The sequence below is a fragment of the Bufo bufo genome, chromosome 7, assembly GCF_905171765.1.
Source record: "Bufo bufo chromosome 7, aBufBuf1.1, whole genome shotgun sequence".
Lineage (NCBI taxonomy): Eukaryota > Metazoa > Chordata > Amphibia > Anura > Bufonidae > Bufo > Bufo bufo.
In genome coordinates, this window is record NC_053395.1 from 184,076,938 (window position 1) to 184,094,912 (window position 17,975).

The window sequence follows — 17,975 nt, forward strand, 5'->3', positions numbered from 1 at the left end:
AAATCAACACTTTTAAGGTCCATTCACACGTCCAATAGAAATGCAGCTGCGGACAAGAATAGGACATGTTCTATATTTTTCCGGAGCTGCGGACTGGAAGTTCGGGGCCGCGCTCTGAAAATGTGGATGTGGATGCGGACAGCACACTGTGTGCTGTCCGCATCTTTTCCTGCCCTGTTGAAAATGAATGGGTCCACACCTGTTCCGCATAATTGCGGAACGGATCCGGACCCATTCAACGGGCGTGTGAATGGACCCTAAATATCATATTCTTCTGTTACATCAGACAAAAGTTATTCAATCTGAAAATTTCAAAACAAATGCCTTTGTGCAGATATTATTGCGCCCCCTGCTGTTCTTTCAAAGCAATCGCCTAATGTGTCCAGCGCTGGTGAGAACTTCAGTTCTGGTGCATGGATTTCTATTGGCTGGCCTGCAAAATAGCAGGGATCAGTCCGATGTCTGTGGACTGAGCTTCTGAGCATGTGCGCCACATCTGCCCTGGGACATTAGGTGGACGTTCTGAAAGGAGATCAGTAAAATTCTGTTCTGATATAAGATTCCTGTTGATTTCCCCTTTGTCTTGAAGAGTATATAAGTCACCCCACATCACTTCACATGTGAGACATTAAAGGGGTTATCCCACCTTCTCTTTTCCATGCCGTGGCGGCTCTCTCATGTTCGCTAAACTGCTCAGTCAGGGGGCGTTTAGATTTCTTATGACTGACAGCAGGTTGAGCAGTCTGCTGATCTACAGACTCCGCCTACTTGCCTGGCGTGCGCGCTCCCGTGTGAGCAGGAAATAATTCGCGCAGGAGAACTAACAAGCGCGCAGGCCCAGAGTTCTATTTAAAATTTAAAAAAAGGACGAACGACAGGAATCCCAACGTGCGTGCGCGAAAATGCGCAAGCCCGAGAGTCAGGTCGGGCTGCGTAGAAAAAAAAAAGAAGAGGATAGCGCGCAAGCGCGGCCAATGCTCCGATGTCGCTGTAACCAATAACAACCGGCTGTAAACAATGCTAAAAAAGAATGTCAAATATATAAGAAGGGAGGACGAATCGGTAATCACTTATATTGGGTAAGTTGATACTTGTGTCAAAAACGACACAATTAAGCAGACCTCAAAAGATGGGATAACCCCTTTAAGAGCTGTTTCACACGAGCGAGTCCATGGCGGGAATCGCGCTCCGTTTGGGAGCGTGATCCTCTATTCTAGACTTGCAGGAGCGCAGGGCAGTGTCATAATTTATAATGCTATGTGCTTCTGCTTGAGCTTACTCTTACAGGATTGTACTGACAGCTTTACGTCACTATGATTCTATAGAAGTAAGGTCACGCAGAGACACACAGCATTATAAATCACGACGATGCCGCGCGCCACTGCTGGTTCAGAACGGAGGATCGCTCGCCCACACAGGCGTGATTGCAGCAATGGATTTGCTTGTGTGAAACGGCCCTAAATTTGATATCATTGTACTTGACTTTACCATAAGTACCCCACTTGCCCCTCCCCCCATTACTATGCACTAACCCTGTGATGGACTCTACCTAACCTGCTTATATCATGCTGTCCTGTTTCCTCTCTGTTTTTCTTTACCTGCTGACAAATACACAGCGCTGGTACAAGACTTACAGAACATGTGGGTGAATCATTCCTTTGACACACAGGTGTGGTCCCAGGACATCTGGAGGAATCTTCTGGGGCTCAGATTTGGTGAGCTGGCTTGTTGAGGTTGGATTGGCGTCAGACCGCGGCGAAGCGGTGAAATATGGAGAGAGACTGCTGAAAGGAGGGGTCATCCAGCATATCACAGATGAATTTGAATTTCGAGATGAAAACCTTTACTACCGCATCTTGAAGACGAGGCAAATTCCAGACTACAGTCGATGACCCATTCACAGTTTGCATCTTTTCCGTTTCTGCAGAAGGAGATACCACCTTCCTCGCATCTGTAAAGCCATATATAAAGCACAGTGGCTTCTAAGGGTATGTTCACACGTTGTTTGTTTTTTGGCACGGATTTCAGCAAGGATTCGGTGCCGAAAACTAGAAATCAGTGGGAGGCCACGCCGCAACTCATGCGGCCGAGGATTTTTCCCGTGCAGTTCTCCAGACCGCACCAAGAATGCAAACGTCCATTCTTGGTGCGACAACCACGCGGACACATTGAAAATCTGCAGCGGGAGCCTGCTCACAGTATAGCTCCATTCAATGAAGCTAAACCGACAGCAGGACCGCCCCAATCACAATGAAAACCCAGCAGCAGAAACTGCAGCGGTGATAATCCGTGGTGTGAATGTACCCTAAGAGCTGCCAATGCAATACCACTATCCCTAGTGAGCTTTAATGCTACAAGGAAAGAAATCCCATTACCTCAAGTTAAAGGGGTGACCCTAGAGGGAGCACATATCGCCAATGCACAGGACTGATGATAAATGTCTGAGTAGTGGGTGGGGGGGGGGTCTAACCACTGGGACCCCACTGATCACAGGAAGGGGGTCCTGTGTTCCCCAATTAGATTGGAGCAGAGGTCGAGATTGTGTGCTGCCTCTGTATTCATAGTCTATGGGACTGATGAACATAGCCCAGTACAGCGCTCTACTCTCTCCAGCAGTCCCATAAACTGAATCCTCAACCACTGCACCATTCAATATGGGGGGCATAAGACCCCCATCCTTGTGACTGGTGTGGTTCTCAGCAGTCAGACACCTGCAGTGATAAATTGCATACACAGACTTCATCTCATTTTCTTGCTCAGGTACAAACCCTACATTTTGGCAGAATTTATATGTTTGCTTTCCGCACGCTGACATTTTGCACACTAATGCATATTTTGTTGCACAGTTTACAGTAGTCATTGTAACTAGCCCTATTGTATCTTTAAAGAGTGTCCCATTTGGTCAAGGCTTTCTCAGTTGTGGACACTCTGTTAAAGGGGTTGCCCAGAATCCAAAAAACTTGGCTGCTTCTAAAGACAGTGCTGTATCTGTGCACAGCATTCACCATAGTGGAGTTAAGGCTACTTTCACACTGGCGTTTCTGGGTCCGCTTGTGAGATCTGTTTCGGATCAGCCGAAAACGGATCAGTTTAGCCCCAATGCATTCTGAATGGATAAGGATCCGTTCAGAATGCATCAATTTGGCTGTGTTTGGTCTCCGTTGCGTTTTTTTTAGACTGTCAGTAAAACGCAGCTTGCAGCGTTTTGGTGACCGTCTGACTATGCGGAGGCAAACGGATCCGTCCTGACTTACAATGTAAGTCAATGGGGACGGATCCGTTTTTCACTGACACAATATGGTGCAAATGAAAACTGATCTGTCCCCCCATTGACTTTTAATGTAAGTCAAGACGGATCCATTTTGACTTAGACTTTTTTTTTTATGAATAATGCAAACGGATCCGTTATTAATGGATACAAGCATTTGCATTATCGGTGCGGATCCGTCTGTGCAGATACAAGACGGATCCGCATCAAACGCGAGTGTGAAAGTAGCCTAAGCTGCACTCCAAGACAAAACCCCTGGACCTTTGTGGTAATGTTTCTGCAAGAAAAAAAGTCCTATTTTTCTCTTAATCCTGGACAAACCCTTTAAGCTAATTGTGGCAGCTCGAGCTGTTTGTAGCAGGGAAAGTGCCATGTGAAAGCCCAAGTACCATACGACATGAATCGGAGTAAAGGGTGTCCTTTCATGTGCCATATTTAGCAACAGCTCTAGGTTAACTAGGCTAAAACACAGTACATTGCCATACATTTTAAGTGCATAAAAACGTTCTATATATATATATTTTTTTTTTTTTTTGCATTATTTAATTTTTGGCATTTTACCAGGTGGTTTTGCAGTCCTATTGAGAAAAATATAGAAAAAGCACCATACTTAAAGCGTGCTGACCCAAAAATTCTGACCTTGCCATAAATGAAGTGTGTGAAATTGACCTTAGTCAGATCCCCACTGAGAAATGTTTTTTTTAATATATATATTTCTTTTGGGCTTAGCAATAAGATAGGACGGTCGGTATACAGGCTCCTTATGAAGAGCACTGTGACATTTTCTGAAATATGTTGCCAATTTATGGACATTGGGATTACATTTTGTCTTACCAAGAAAACCATTGACTCCGAAATAGTCTGACAGCACCTCCGCCTGCCTGGGACAGTCAACTCCTAAAAGCGGCATCTGCAGTATTGGAGTGTTTGTGCCAAATCCCAGGGTTGGACTGTGCCGGCGGCTGCAGCAGTGCGTGAAAACTAAAGGGAATCCAAAACGGTGAAACCTCTCCTAAAGATCACCGTCCCCTTTCTTTTGCTGTTTTTTGTTTTTTGTTCCATGCCTTTTCCATATTGGTAATTCTTTTGAGAGGTCTATTTTGTCGGTTGGTCTCGATGCAGTGGTTACAATGAACCGATTTTAAAGAAAACCATTTTCACTGCAGTTATAAGTGGCCATCTGGAATAGGTCACACCACCATATCTAAATGACTACAAATACCGTACTTACAAGAAGGCACTGAAAATGTCTTGGGCTCCTCAGGTGTCTATTTAATGGTAGCATAATGTGAAAGTCCATGTACAGTTGATATGTGGTACATTTCACTAGCGCACATCCTGTGCTAGTAATGAAATATTTATTCTGATGCCATTCCTTAAAGGATTTGTCTCACTTCAGTAAGTGGCATTTATCAAAGTTAATACCAGGCACCTACTAATGTATTGTGATTGTCCATATTGCTTCCTTTGCTGGCTGGATTCATTTTTCCATCACATTATATACTGCTCGTTTCCATGGTTACAACTACCCTGCAATCCAGCAGTGGTGGTTGTTCTTGCACAATATAGGAAAAAGCACTAGCTAGCCTATGTGCGCTCCCATGGTTCCAGCCACCAGAGAGGCTGGCGCTTTTTCCTATAGTGTGTAAGTACGGCCACCACTGATGGATTACAGGGTGGTCTGTAACCATGGAAACTAGCAGTGTATAATGTGATGGAAAAATGAATCCAGCCAACAAAGGAGGCAATATGGACGATAACAGTACATTAGTAAGTGGCTTGTATTAAAGGGGTTTTACCATCACATACAATGGGGGCATATCGCTAGGATATGCCCCCATTGTCTGATAGGTGTGGGTCCCACCTCTGGGAACCCGCACCTACAACAAGAACGGAGCGGGGAAATTAATGGAGGGCGCACTGCGCATGCACAGCCGCCCTCCATTAATTTCAATGGGGCTGCCGAAAATAGCTGAGAGCTGGCTCTGCTATTTCCATTTGCCCCATAGAAACGAACGGGAGCAGGGGCTTGGTGGGAGCAGCGCTTGGTGGTAGACTGCCCCCTGGGTCCTCCAGCCACAGCGCTCCCCGCACTGTTCTTCTTGTAGGTGTGGGTCCCTAGCGATATGCCCCCTGTGTATGTGATGGGAATACCCCTTTCACTTTCTCTACATGATAAATGCCACTTACTGAAGTGAGCAGACATTCTGGATTACCCATTAGTACTCTAAATTCAGGGATTAGACGAGTGTCTGCCGTGTCTCCAGAAACAGTTCCACTTTCTATTGCAGGTCAACCCCATTTATGTGAATAGGGGTACAGCTGCTGTACCAGACACACAATGGACAAAAGTGGTGCTGTATCTGGGGAGGGGGGGGAATTAAGCCTTTTTTGAGTTCCTACATTTTTTGCAAAGTCCAGGGTGTGTTTTAACTGTGTATTTAATTATGTAATAAATGTTATCATGTCTTACACTAAATACAGGCATGGAACGGACATTATTTTCTTCACTGACTTAGAAACTACTGAATTAGTGAGTGGTCCAACCACTGACCGGGCTTATACGCACTTTGATAAAATGATATTACTATGAATTCTGTGTCCGAGATCATGAACCGACCTGCAGGTTAATATTTGTGCCGTCTGCAGAACTGACAACAGGGAAATGCAAGATAAACTCATGGATTCTTTCATCCGGCTTGTGGTTCATGTCATAAAGTACAAATCGAATCATTGAATGGATTTTATTTGCATTTTCTATTAAATATAATTCATGTGTCACACGGTGCTGTTTTTGACTCGTTTATTTCTAATGGCTGACATCCACCTGTCAAAAGAAATCAACTCTGGTGACTGGTAAATGCCACTAGCCGGACATGGCCCTGGGAAACGTAGTGCACGTTACCAGCACTGGGATGGGCCCCCTATAGATGGTGGTTTGTTGACCAGGTCTAACGGCTAACGGTCGCAGAGGTAAAACAATGGGCTCGGTCAAGCTGGAAAAGTTGTAACATAAAGAAAAACGTTGTTTGAATCTTTCAAGTTCTCCTTTGCAACAATTGTATATAGCAGCCCGCCTCAGGACGCTGTGTCACACTGTCCAATCAGAGCTGACAATATCGGACCATGTACAAATAGACCCCTTTAATGGTAACACCCAGTTGTCAGTTTCGTCATATATTTCTAAGAGGAATAACAAGGGAACAGCACAACAAAGTGTTAGGCCTCATGCCTGTAGATTTGAGCATATGTGTTTTGCGGATCCGCAAAAAAAGACGGATGACATCCGTATGCCATCGTTGCGGATCCATTGTAACAATGCCTAAAACAGACAAGAATAGGACATGTTCTATTTTTTTTGCGGGGCTACAGAACGGACATACTGATGCGGACAGCACACTGTGTGCTGTCCGCATTTTTTGCGGACCCATTGAAATGAATGGGTCCGTATCCTATTCGCAAAAAAAACGGACACGGAAACAAACAACGTTCGTGTGCATGTAGCCTAAGTCATCACTTAGTAAAGCCCAAAAAACCCTATGGGGATAAGCATGACAGGCAACACAGTTTGATCAAATTTGCCTGAAAAGTCCCTTACAATGTAAGACTACATGCACACGAACGTTTTGTGTTTTGCGGTCCGCAAATTGCAGATCCGCCAAAAAAATGGATGACGTCCGTATGGCATTTTTTTGCAGATCCATTGTAACAATGCCTATCCTTGTCCGCAAAACACGCTGAGTGCTGTCCGCATCTTTTGCGTCCCCATTGAAGTGAATGGGTCCGCACCCAAGCCGCAAAAAATGACGCTCGGATGCGGAACCAAACCACGTTTGTGTGCATGTAGGCTAATCCAAATCTCTGCCCATGAAAAGTTTCCCTTTAAACATACATGGCAGATGGTTCGACGCTATGTAACCTACAGTTGTGTTCAAAATAATAGTTCAAAATCCTTCTAATGGCTTTTATTTCCATATACACAAATGCATTGCGGACACTACACATTCTATTCCAAATCAAAACATGAAGAAAAATGTCCAATTTGTGTTCCTCGAAAAAAAAAATTGGAAAAGTGAATAGTAGACTGTTCAAAAAAAAAATAGCAGTGTTTGTATTCTTCTTTACAAACTCAAACATTCACTATATAAACTGAGAAATGTTTGAAGATTTTGCTTTCCTTTGAATCACTTCACTAATATTTGGCAAATTGTAACCTCTTCAGCACATTACTTTTTCCATATCATCACCACGACGGCCATACAAGGAGATTGACCTCTATAGGGGCAGGAAGCAGAGAAAGGTTTAAATGTTCCCCTCCCACCACCAAACACCAGTGTTTCCTGTCCCTACAGAGGACAGGGGCGGAGAAAGGTCTCCGCAGCCAGCTGCCGTGGAGATGAAGGTCCAGAAGTGGAATGGAGTCGCGTACCTGCTTTTGCGGGCCCCCCCCTGTCTGCCCGCGGTCTTGTACTAACGCCGGACAGGGGGGGGTGGGGAGAGACTCGCCTCCGGTTGATCTGGGGCCTGCTCCCGGAGCACGGTAATGCCCGCTGGATCATTGAAACCATGCCGGCTTGTGCACCCAGCGGCGCTATACAAATTTGTCACTTCCGGGTAGCCGGACGTTTCCGGAAGTGACGCGGACGGAGGGGGCCGGCTTCAGGAGGCGGGAAGATTCAAATGGATTCTCCTGCCTGCAGCGTCCTGCGGTGAGTACCTACCTGATTTCGGCTGTACTTCAGGATGTCTGCTTCTGAACACACCGAGGCCTCTACTCTACCGTCTACTGCAAATGAACCTCTGAGAAAACCCAAGAAGTCATTGAAGTGTATCTCATGCCTCAAACGACTTCCTGATGACTACCCTAAGAAACTGTGCAGGGTTTGCATTACTAAGATTGTCCGGGAGGAACAACCGTCCCTCATGGACGAGATTAAGTCCATGATGCAGGAAGAAATTAAATCCTCTTTTGCGGCTTTTTCCTCTCTTCAAACAGTGAAGCCTGTTTCGGAGCCCCCCGCTAAACGCCACAAATCGGACGATGATGTTTCATCCGACTCTGAGGTTTATGGGGGTTCAGCTTCCTCCTCTAAACATATGGAGGATGAATATAAGCTCTCTGAACGGGATTATTCAGAAAACAGAAGGAAATTTTATTTCTCCTCTGAGGATATGCCCGAGCTTTTAAAAGCCGTCAGAGCTACTATGGGAGTAGAGGAGGTTCCCTCTACGCCGTCAGTACAAGATGAGATGTTTGGAGGTCTCGGGGTAAAGAAATCCAGAGTCTTCCCTATTAACGAGAACATCAAGGGGATGATTTTGGATGAATGGGCAGATCCGGAGAAACGGCTAGGCGTCGCCAGATCTTTCCAAAACCGGCTTCTTTTTGATCAGGAAGAAGCTAGGACATTTAATACCATCCCTAAGATTGACGCCCAGGTAGCTAGGGTCAATAAGAAAACCAGCCTACCATTTGAGGATGCTTCTCAGCTCAGAGATCCGCTGGATAGAAAGGCTGACGGCCTGCTAAGAAGATCCTGGGAAGCGGCCATGCTCACGCTTAAATCAAACATAGCAGCCACTTCGGTGGCCAGATCTATGTTCATCTGGCTCTCTGAGTTAGAGAATAGGGCCTCCGATGATTCCTCTACAAATGAAATCATGAGCGCCATTCCCCTGTTAAAATCCGCTACAGCCTTTTTGGCAGACGCTTCCGCGGAGTCAGTGCGTTTTTCAGCAAAGGATGCGGGTCTGTCCAATGCAGCTCGCCGTGCCTTGTGGGTGAAGTGCTGGTCAGGGGACAAAGTATCTAAATCCAGATTATGTGGCATCCCTTTCTCTGGAGAATATGTTTTCGGACCTGAACTAGAGAAAATCCTAGAGAGGGCCTCCGATAAAAAGAAGGGTTTTCCGGAGGAGAAGGTCTATAAAAGGAAGTATCCCTTTCGTGCCCCTTCCAACCAAGGTAGTCAATACACGGGGAAGGGCAAGTCGGGCCGTTTCAGTTACCCCAAAGGGGGGAGAGGTAGGGCTCCCGCTTCTGCTCCCCAGAAAGGAAATGGAAACCAGTGACATCCGGGTGGGGGGGAGATTGAGGATGTTTTTTCCCCGCTGGGAGGAAATATCCTCAAACTCCTGGGCTCTGAGGATTGTAGGGTCGGGTTACAGAATACAATTCTCGGACCCTCCCCCAAAGAGATTTTTAGTCACCAAGGTTGCGGTCCCAGACTTCAATCATCCCATTTACGTGGGCATCCGGGAATTACTCGCAAAGGGGGTAGTGGTGAAAGTACCTCTATCCGAACAGGGAGGGGGTTTCTATTCCAACCTCTTCCTAGTGAAGAAGGAGGGATCCTACCGCACAATTATAAACTTAAAGCGCCTGAACAGATACATTACTTATCAAAAATTCAGGATGGAGACCCTAAGATCTATAGTCCCTTTGCTCCAAAGCAATTCAGTAATGTGCTCGGTCGATCTGACCGACGCCTATTATCATGTACCAATACATCCCAGCTCTCAACGGTTCTTAAGGTTCGCGGTCAGAGACCATCACGGCAGAATCCTTCATTACCAATTCACCTCTCTCCCCTTCGGCATATCATCAGCCCCTCGAGTTTTTACAAAGCTAATGATCGAGGTAGTGGCTTATCTAAGAAAGAAAGGTCTGACAGTCTTTCCGTACTTGGACGACTTTCTGATTTCAAACAGTTCCGCTCCTCTCCTGCTGAGAGATCTAAGTTTCTTCCGTCAAACTCTAGAAAGTCTGGGCTGGTTGATCAACATAAAAAAATCTCAGCTAGATCCGACAACAAAGATCCAGTTTCTGGGGGTTATTCTGGATTCCCAGAAACAGATAACCTGCTTACCTCAGAGCAAGATACAGGACATCCAAAGGAAGATCTCCATCTTCAACTCAAAGAATCTCTGTTCCATCAGAGACTCAATGAGTCTACTGGGGATCCTTACATCCTGCATACCATCCGTTCAGTGGTGTCAGATCCATTTTCGAACCCTACAGATGTGGATCCTCAGGGTTTGGGACAGAAGAGAATCTTCCTTAGACCAAAGGGTGATCATCCCTCAGAGGATAAAGACCTCCCTTCTTTGGTGGAAGGACAGGCTAAAGATCTCCAAGGGGGTGCAGTGGTCAAGAAACCCCTATGCCCAGATCACCACAGATGCAAGCCAGTACGGTTGGGGAGCAAAGGTCGGAGAAGTTTATTACCAGGGAGTCTGGCCCAGATCTGTCAGCCTCCAGTCGTCAAACCTTCGAGAATTAAGGGCAGTCTGGAAGACTCTAAGACAAGCAAAAGTTCATCTTCAGGGCCATCATGTAAGAGTCCTGTCAGACAACACGACAGTGGTAAGGTATTTAAACATCAGGGAGGCACAGGTTCGTGCAGCCTGCTGGAATTGTCGGCAAAAATATTCGCCTGGGCCGAAGCGAACGTCCGGTCAGTATCTGCAGTCCACCTGAAGGGGTCCCTAAATGTGGAAGCAGACTACCTAAGCCGGGCAAGAATAGATCACTCGGAATGGTCCTTAACCACCTCCGGACCGCCTAACGCAGGATCGCGTTCCGGAGGTGGCAGCGCTGCGCACAGTCACGCATATACGCGTCATCTCGCGAGACGCGAGATTTCCTGTGAACGCGCGCACACAGGCGCGCGCGCTCACAGGAACGGAAGGTAAGAGAGTTGATCTCCAGCCTGCCAGCGGCGATCGTTCGCTGGCAGGCTGGAGATGTGTTTTTTTTAACCCCTAACAGGTATATTAGACGCTGTTTTGATAACAGCGTCTAATATACCTGCTACCTGGTCCTCTGGTGGTCCCCTTTGTTTGGATCGACCACCAGAGGACACAGGTAGCTCAGTAAAGTAGCACCAAGCACCACTACACTACACTACACCCCCCCCCCATCACTTATTAACCCCTTATTAGCCCCTGATCACCCCTAATCACCCCTGATCACCCCATATAGACTCCCTGATCACCCCCCTGTCATTGATTACCCCCCTGTCATTGATCAACCCCCTGTAAAGCTCCATTCAGACGTCCGCATGATTTTTACGGATCCACTGATAGATGGATCGGATCCGCAAAACGCATCCGGACGTCTGAATGAAGCCTTACAGGGGCGTGATCAATGACTGTGGTGATCACCCCATATAGACTCCCTGATCACCCCCCTGTCATTGATTACCCCCCTGTCATTGATTACCCCCCTGTAAAGCTCCATTCAGATGTCCGCATGATTTTTACGGATGCACTGATACATGGATCGGATCCGCAAAACGCATCCGGTCGTCTGAATGAAGCCTTACAGGGGCATGATCAATGACTGTGGTGATCACCCCCCTGTCATTGATTACCCCCCTGTAAAGCTCCATTCAGATGTCCGCATGATTTTTACGGATGCACTGATAGATGGATCGGATCCGCAAAACGCATCCGGACGTCTGAATGAAGCCTTACAGGGGCATGATCAATGACTGTGGTGATCACCCCATATAGACTCCCTGATCACCCCCCTGTCATTGATTACCCCCCTGTCATTGATTACCCCCCTGTAAAGCTCCATTCAGATGTCCGCATGATTTTTACGGATGCACTGATAGATGGATCGGATCCGCAAAACGCATCCGGACGTCTGAATGAAGCCTTACAGGGGCATGATCAATGACTGTGGTGATCACCCCATATAGACTCCCTGATCACCCCCCTGTAAAGCTCCATTCAGATGTCCGCATGATTTTTACGGATGCACTGATACATGGATCGGATCCGCAAAACGCATCCGGTCGTCTGAATGAAGCCTTACAGGGGCATGATCAATGACTGTGGTGATCACCCCCCTGTCATTGATTACCCCCCTGTAAAGCTCCATTCAGATGTCCGCATGATTTTTACGGATGCACTGATAGATGGATCCGATCCGCAAAACGCATCCGGACGTCTGAATGAAGCCTTACAGGGGCATGATCAATGACTGTGGTGATCACCCCATATAGACTCCCTGATCACCCCCCTGTCATTGATCACCCCCCTGTCATTGATTACCCCCCTGTAAAGCTCCATTCAGATGTCCGCATGATTTTTACGGATGCACTGATAGATGGATCCGATCCGCAAAACGCATCCGGACGTCTGAATGAAGCCTTACAGGGGCATGATCAATGACTGTGGTGATCACCCCATATAGACTCCCTGATCACCCCCCTGTCATTGATCACCCCCCTGTCATTGATTACCCCCCTGTAAAGCTCCATTCAGATGTCCGCATGATTTTTACGGATGCACTGATAGATGGATCGGATCCGCAAAACGCATCCGGACGTCTGAATGAAGCCTTACACGGGCGTGATCAATGACTGTGGTTATCACCCCATATAGACTCCCTGATCACCCCCCTGTCATTGATCACCCCCCTGTCATTGATCACCCCCCTGTCATTTATCACCCCCCTGTCATTTAGCACCCCTCTGTAAGGCTCCATTCAGATATTTTTTTGGCCCAAGTTAGCAGAATTTTTTTTTTTTTTTCTTACAAAGTCTCATATTCCACTAACTTGTGTCAAAAAATAAAATCTCACATGAACTCACCATACCCCTCACGGAATCCAAATGCGTAAAATTTTTTAGACATTTATATTCCAGACTTCTTCTCACGCTTTAGGGCCCCTAGAATGCCAGGGCAGTATAAATACCCCACATGTGACCCCATTTCGGAAAGAAGACACCCCCAGGTATTCCGTGAGGGGCATATTGAGTCCATGAAAGATTGAAATTTTTGTCCCAAGTTAGCGGAACGGGAGACTTTGTGAGAAAAAAATTAAAAATATCAATTTCCGCTAACTTGTGCCAAAAAAAAAAAATTTCTATGAACTCGCCATGCCCCTCATTGAATACCTTGGGGTGTCTTCTTTCCAAAATGGGGTCACATGTGGGGTATTTATACTGCCCTGGCATTCTAGGGGCCCCAAAGCGTGAGAAGAAGTCTGGTATCCAAATGTCTAAAAATGCCCTCCTAAAAGGAATTTGGGCACCTTTGCGCATCTAGGCTGCAAAAAAGTGTCACACATCTGGTATCGCCGTACTCAGGAGAAGTTGGGGAATGTGTTTTGGGGTGTCATTTTACATATACCCATGCTGGGTGAGAGAAATATCTTGGTCAAATGCCAACTTTGTATAAAAAAATGGGAAAAGTTGTCTTTTGCCAAGATATTTCTCTCACCCAGCATGGGTATATGTAAAATGACACCCCAAAACACATTCCCCAACTTCTCCTGAATACGGCGATACCACATGTGTGACACTTTTTTGCAGCCTAGGTGGGCAAAGGGGCCCATATTCCAAAGAGCACCTTTAGGATTTCACAGGTCATTTACCTACTTACCACACATTAGGGCCCCTGGAAAATGCCAGGGCAGTATAACTACCCCACAAGTGACCCCATTTTGGAAAGAAGACACCCCAAGGTATTCTGTGAGGGGCATGGCGAGTTCCTAGAATTTTTTATTTTTTGTCACAAGTTAGTGGAAAATGCTTATTTTTTTTTTTTTTTTTTTTTTCATACAAAGTCTCATATTCCACTAACTTGTGACAAAAAATAAAAACTTCCATGAACTCACTTTGCCCATCAGCGAATACCTTGGGGTCTCTTCTTTCCAAAATGGGGTCACTTGTGGGGTAGTTATACTGCCCTGGCATTCTAGGGGCCCAAATGTGTGGTAAGGAGTTTGAAATCAAATTCTGTAAAAAATGACCTGTGAAATCCGAAAGGTGCTCTTTTGAATATGGGCCCCTTTGCCCACCTCGGCTGCAAAAAAGTGTCACACATCTGGTATCTCCGTAATCGGGAGAAGTTGGGGAATGTGTTCTGGGGTGTCATTTTACATATACCCATGCTGGGTGAGAGAAATATCTTGGCAAAAGACAACTTTTCCCATTTTTTTTATACAAAGTTGGCATTTGACCAAGATATTTATCTCACCCAGCATGGGTATATGTAAAAAGACACCCCAAAACACATTCCTCAACTTCTCCTGAATACAGAGATACCAGATGTGTGACACTTTTTTGCAGCCTAGGTGGGCAAAGGGGCCCACATTCCAAAGAGCACCTTTCGGATTTCACAGGTCATTTACCTACTTACCACACATTTGGGCCCCTAGAATGCCAGGGCAGTATAACTACCACACAAGTGACCCCATTTTGGAAAGAAGAGACCCCAAGGTATTCGCTGATGGGCATAGTGAGTTCATGGAAGTTTTTATTTTTTGTCACAAGTTTGTGGAATATGAGACTTTGTATGAAAAAAAAAAAAAAAAAAAAAAAAATCATCATTTTCCACTAACTTGTGACAAAAAATAAAAAATTCTAGGAACTCGCCATGCCCCTCACGGAATACCTTGGGGTGTCTTCTTTCCAAAATGGGGTCACTTGTGGGGTAGTTATACTGCCCTGGTATTCTAGGGGCCCAAATGTGTGGTAAGGAGTTTGAAATCAAATTCAGGAAAAAATGAGGAGTGAAATCCGAAAGGTGCTCTTTGGAATATGGGCCCCTTTGCCCACCTAGGCTGCAAAAAAGTGTCACACATCTGGTATCCCCGTACTCAGGAGAAGTTGAGGAATGTGTTTTGGGGTGTCTTTTTACATATACCCATGCTGGGTGAGATAAATATCTTGGTCAAATGACAACTTTGTATAAAAAAATGGGAAAAGTTGTCTTTTGCCAAGATATTTCTCTCACCCAGCATGGGTATATATAAAATGACACCCCAAAACACATTCCCCACCTTCTCCTGAGTACGGAGATACCAGATGTGTGACACTTTTTTGCAGCCTAGGTGGGCAAAGGGGCCCATATTCCAAAGAGCACCTTTCGGATTTCACAGGTCATTTTTTCCTGAATTTGATTTCAAACTCCTTACCACACATTTGGGCCCCTAGAATGCCAGGGCAGTATAACTACCCCACAAGTGACCCCATTTTGGAAAGAAGAGACCCCAAGGTATTCGCTGATGGGCATAGTGAGTTCATAGAAGTTTTTATTTTTTGTCACAAGTTAGTGGAATATGAGACTTTGTAAGGAAAAAAAAAAAAAAAAAAAAAATCATCATTTTCCGCTAACTTGTGACAAAAAATAAAAAGTTCTATGAACTCACTATGCCCATCAGCGAATACCTTAGGGTGTGTACTTTCAGAAATGGGGTCATTTGTGGGGTGTTTGTACTGTCTGGGCATTGTAGAACCTCAGGAAACATGACAGGTGCTCAGAAAGTCAGAGCTGCTTCAAAAAGCGGAAATTCACATTTTTGTACCATAGTTTGTAAACGCTATAACTTTTACCCAAACCATTTTTTTTTTACCCAAACATTTTTTTTTTATCAAAGACATGTAGAACTATAAATTTAGAGCAAAATTTCTATATGGATGTCGTTTTTTTTTGCAAAATTTTACAACTGAAAGTGAAAAATGTCATTTTTTTGCAAAAAAATCGTTAAATTTCGATTAATAACAAAAAAAGTAAAAATGTCAGCAGCAATGAAATACCACCAAATGAAAGCTCTATTAGTGAGAAGAAAAGGAGGTAAAATTCATTTGGGTGGTAAGTTGCATGACCGAGCAATAAACGGTGAAAGTAGTGTAGGTCAGAAGTGTAAAAAGTGGCCTGGTCTTTCAGGGTGTTTAAGCACTGGGGGCTGAGGTGGTTAAACGAGGAGGTCTTCCTGATGATAGTGGACAGGTGGGGGAGACCTACAAGAGATCTCTTTGCCACTCGAGCAAACTCAAAATTACCAGTTTTTTGTTCCCTACATCCCAGAGACAGCCCGAGTTTCCTGGACGCTTTCTCTCTCAGATGGAACCGAGGTCTCCATTACGCTTTCCCTCCTCTTCCATTAATACCGAGGGTGGTACAGAAGATCATACAGGACGGTACTTCAGTCATTCTGGTGACACCCTACTGGCCAAAGAGGAGCTGGTTCCCAATCCTGTGGAACCTTGCCAGCGAAGGTCCTTGGATTCTACCAAAAAGACGAGACATCCTTCATCAGGGTCCGATCCTACACCCGGACCCGGACTTCCTTAACCTAGCAGCCTGGATCCTGAGACCCAGATCCTAAAGCGTCAGGGTCTATCAGATGCGGTAATTTCAACTCTAAAGGCTTCCAAAAAGAAGGTGACCTTTTCAATTTACCTAAAGATCTGGAAGCGTTTCTGCTCATGGTCAGGTTTGCCTTCATCGAATACCTCATCCCCAAACATCCAGATGATTCTGGATTTTCTACAAAAGAGGTTTCGAGATGGGATTAAGACCATCCACACTCAGGGTACAAGTATCAGCCCTTAGTTGCTTTTACGACACCGAGCTGGTAAGCCATAGGTGGATAAAACGCTTCATGAAGGCAACAACAAGGCTACGTCCGACCCTAAAGTCTCATGTACCTTCCTGGGATCTAGATATCGTCCTTAGGGGGCTATCGCATCCTCCATTTGAACCTCTGAGTGACTGCTCTTTGAAGCACAAATCCTACAAGACTGCATTCCTGGTTGCCATCACCTCAGCCAGGAGAATAAGTGAACTACAGGCCTTTTCAGTTAGAGAGCCTTACCTACAGGTCCTAGATGACAGGATAGTCCTAAAACTAGACCCGTGTTTTCTACCAAAGGTGGTCTCGAAATTTCATAAGGACCAGGAGATCACCCTCCCTTCCTTGTTTAATAACCCATCTAATGATTGGGAATCTACCCTTCATTTACTTGATGTCAGACGGGCAGTACTGGATTATTTAGAGACCACTAAGGACTTTAGGAAGTCAGATTGCCTCTTTGTCCAGTTTGGAGGAAGAAACAAGGGTCAGAAAGTTTCCAAGTCCTCCATTGCTAGATGGATCAAAGCTACCATCACCTCCTGTTATTCCCTACAGAATCTTTCTTGCCCTGGCGATATCAAAGCCCACTCTACCAGGGCAATGTCTTCTTCTCAGGCAGAAAGAGCGGGTGTCTCCCTAGAGGAGATCTGTAGGGCAGCCACTTGGTCCAGTATCCATACTTTTGCCAAACATTATAGGTTGGATCTTTTTAAAAAGACTGACATGGCCTTCGGACAAGAGGTTCTTCAGTCTGTGTCCCACCCATAGATTCATATTTGATATACCTCCTTGTATGGCCGTCGTGGTGATGATATGGAAAGCCGGAATTAGTACTTACCGGTAATTCATTTTCCATGAGATCACCACGACGGCCCGTATTTCCCTCCCTATTGTTACCCGGGGGTTGATATGATGAAATATCTTCTCCTGTTTATTTATTTTTTTCACGTGTGTAGCCACCACCCTTTACTCTGATATTTTGGAAGCACTGGTGTTTGGTGGTGGGAGGGGAACATTTAAACCTTTCTCTGCTTCCTGCCCCTACAGAGGTCAGGGGGTCAATCTCCTTGTATGGCCGTCGTGGTGATCTCATGGAAAATGACTTACCGGTAAGTACTAATTCCGGCTTTTTCAACATTGGGACTTTGCGGGGGCTTCTTGCAGATAGCTTGGCTTCACATAGGCGTCTTCTAATTGTAACAGTACTCACAGGTAACTTTTAGACCTTCTTTGATCTTCCTGAAGCTGATTGTCGGCTGAGTCCTTACCATTTTGGCTATTCTTCTATCCATTTGAATTGTAGTTTTTCGCTTTCTTCAACGTCTTTTC

General features: G+C 45.5%; 1 protein-coding gene across 2 annotated transcripts in view; it reads left to right on the forward strand.

The window, feature by feature from the left end:
- GPR155 (G protein-coupled receptor 155) overlaps positions 1-3,108 on the forward strand; it is a 34,943-nt gene extending 31,835 nt beyond the window's left edge. The window contains exon 16 of one of the 2 annotated variants that reach the window (XM_040439633.1): positions 1,670-3,108. In XM_040439633.1, the coding sequence (XP_040295567.1) occupies positions 1,670-1,892 (223 nt within the window). In that variant the 3' untranslated portion in view covers positions 1,893-3,108. Of the gene's footprint in view, positions 1-1,616 lie in introns of both variants that reach the window. The other variant, XM_040439635.1, reaches the window with a different exon arrangement.
- The last annotated feature ends 14,867 nt before the right edge of the window (positions 3,109-17,975 follow it).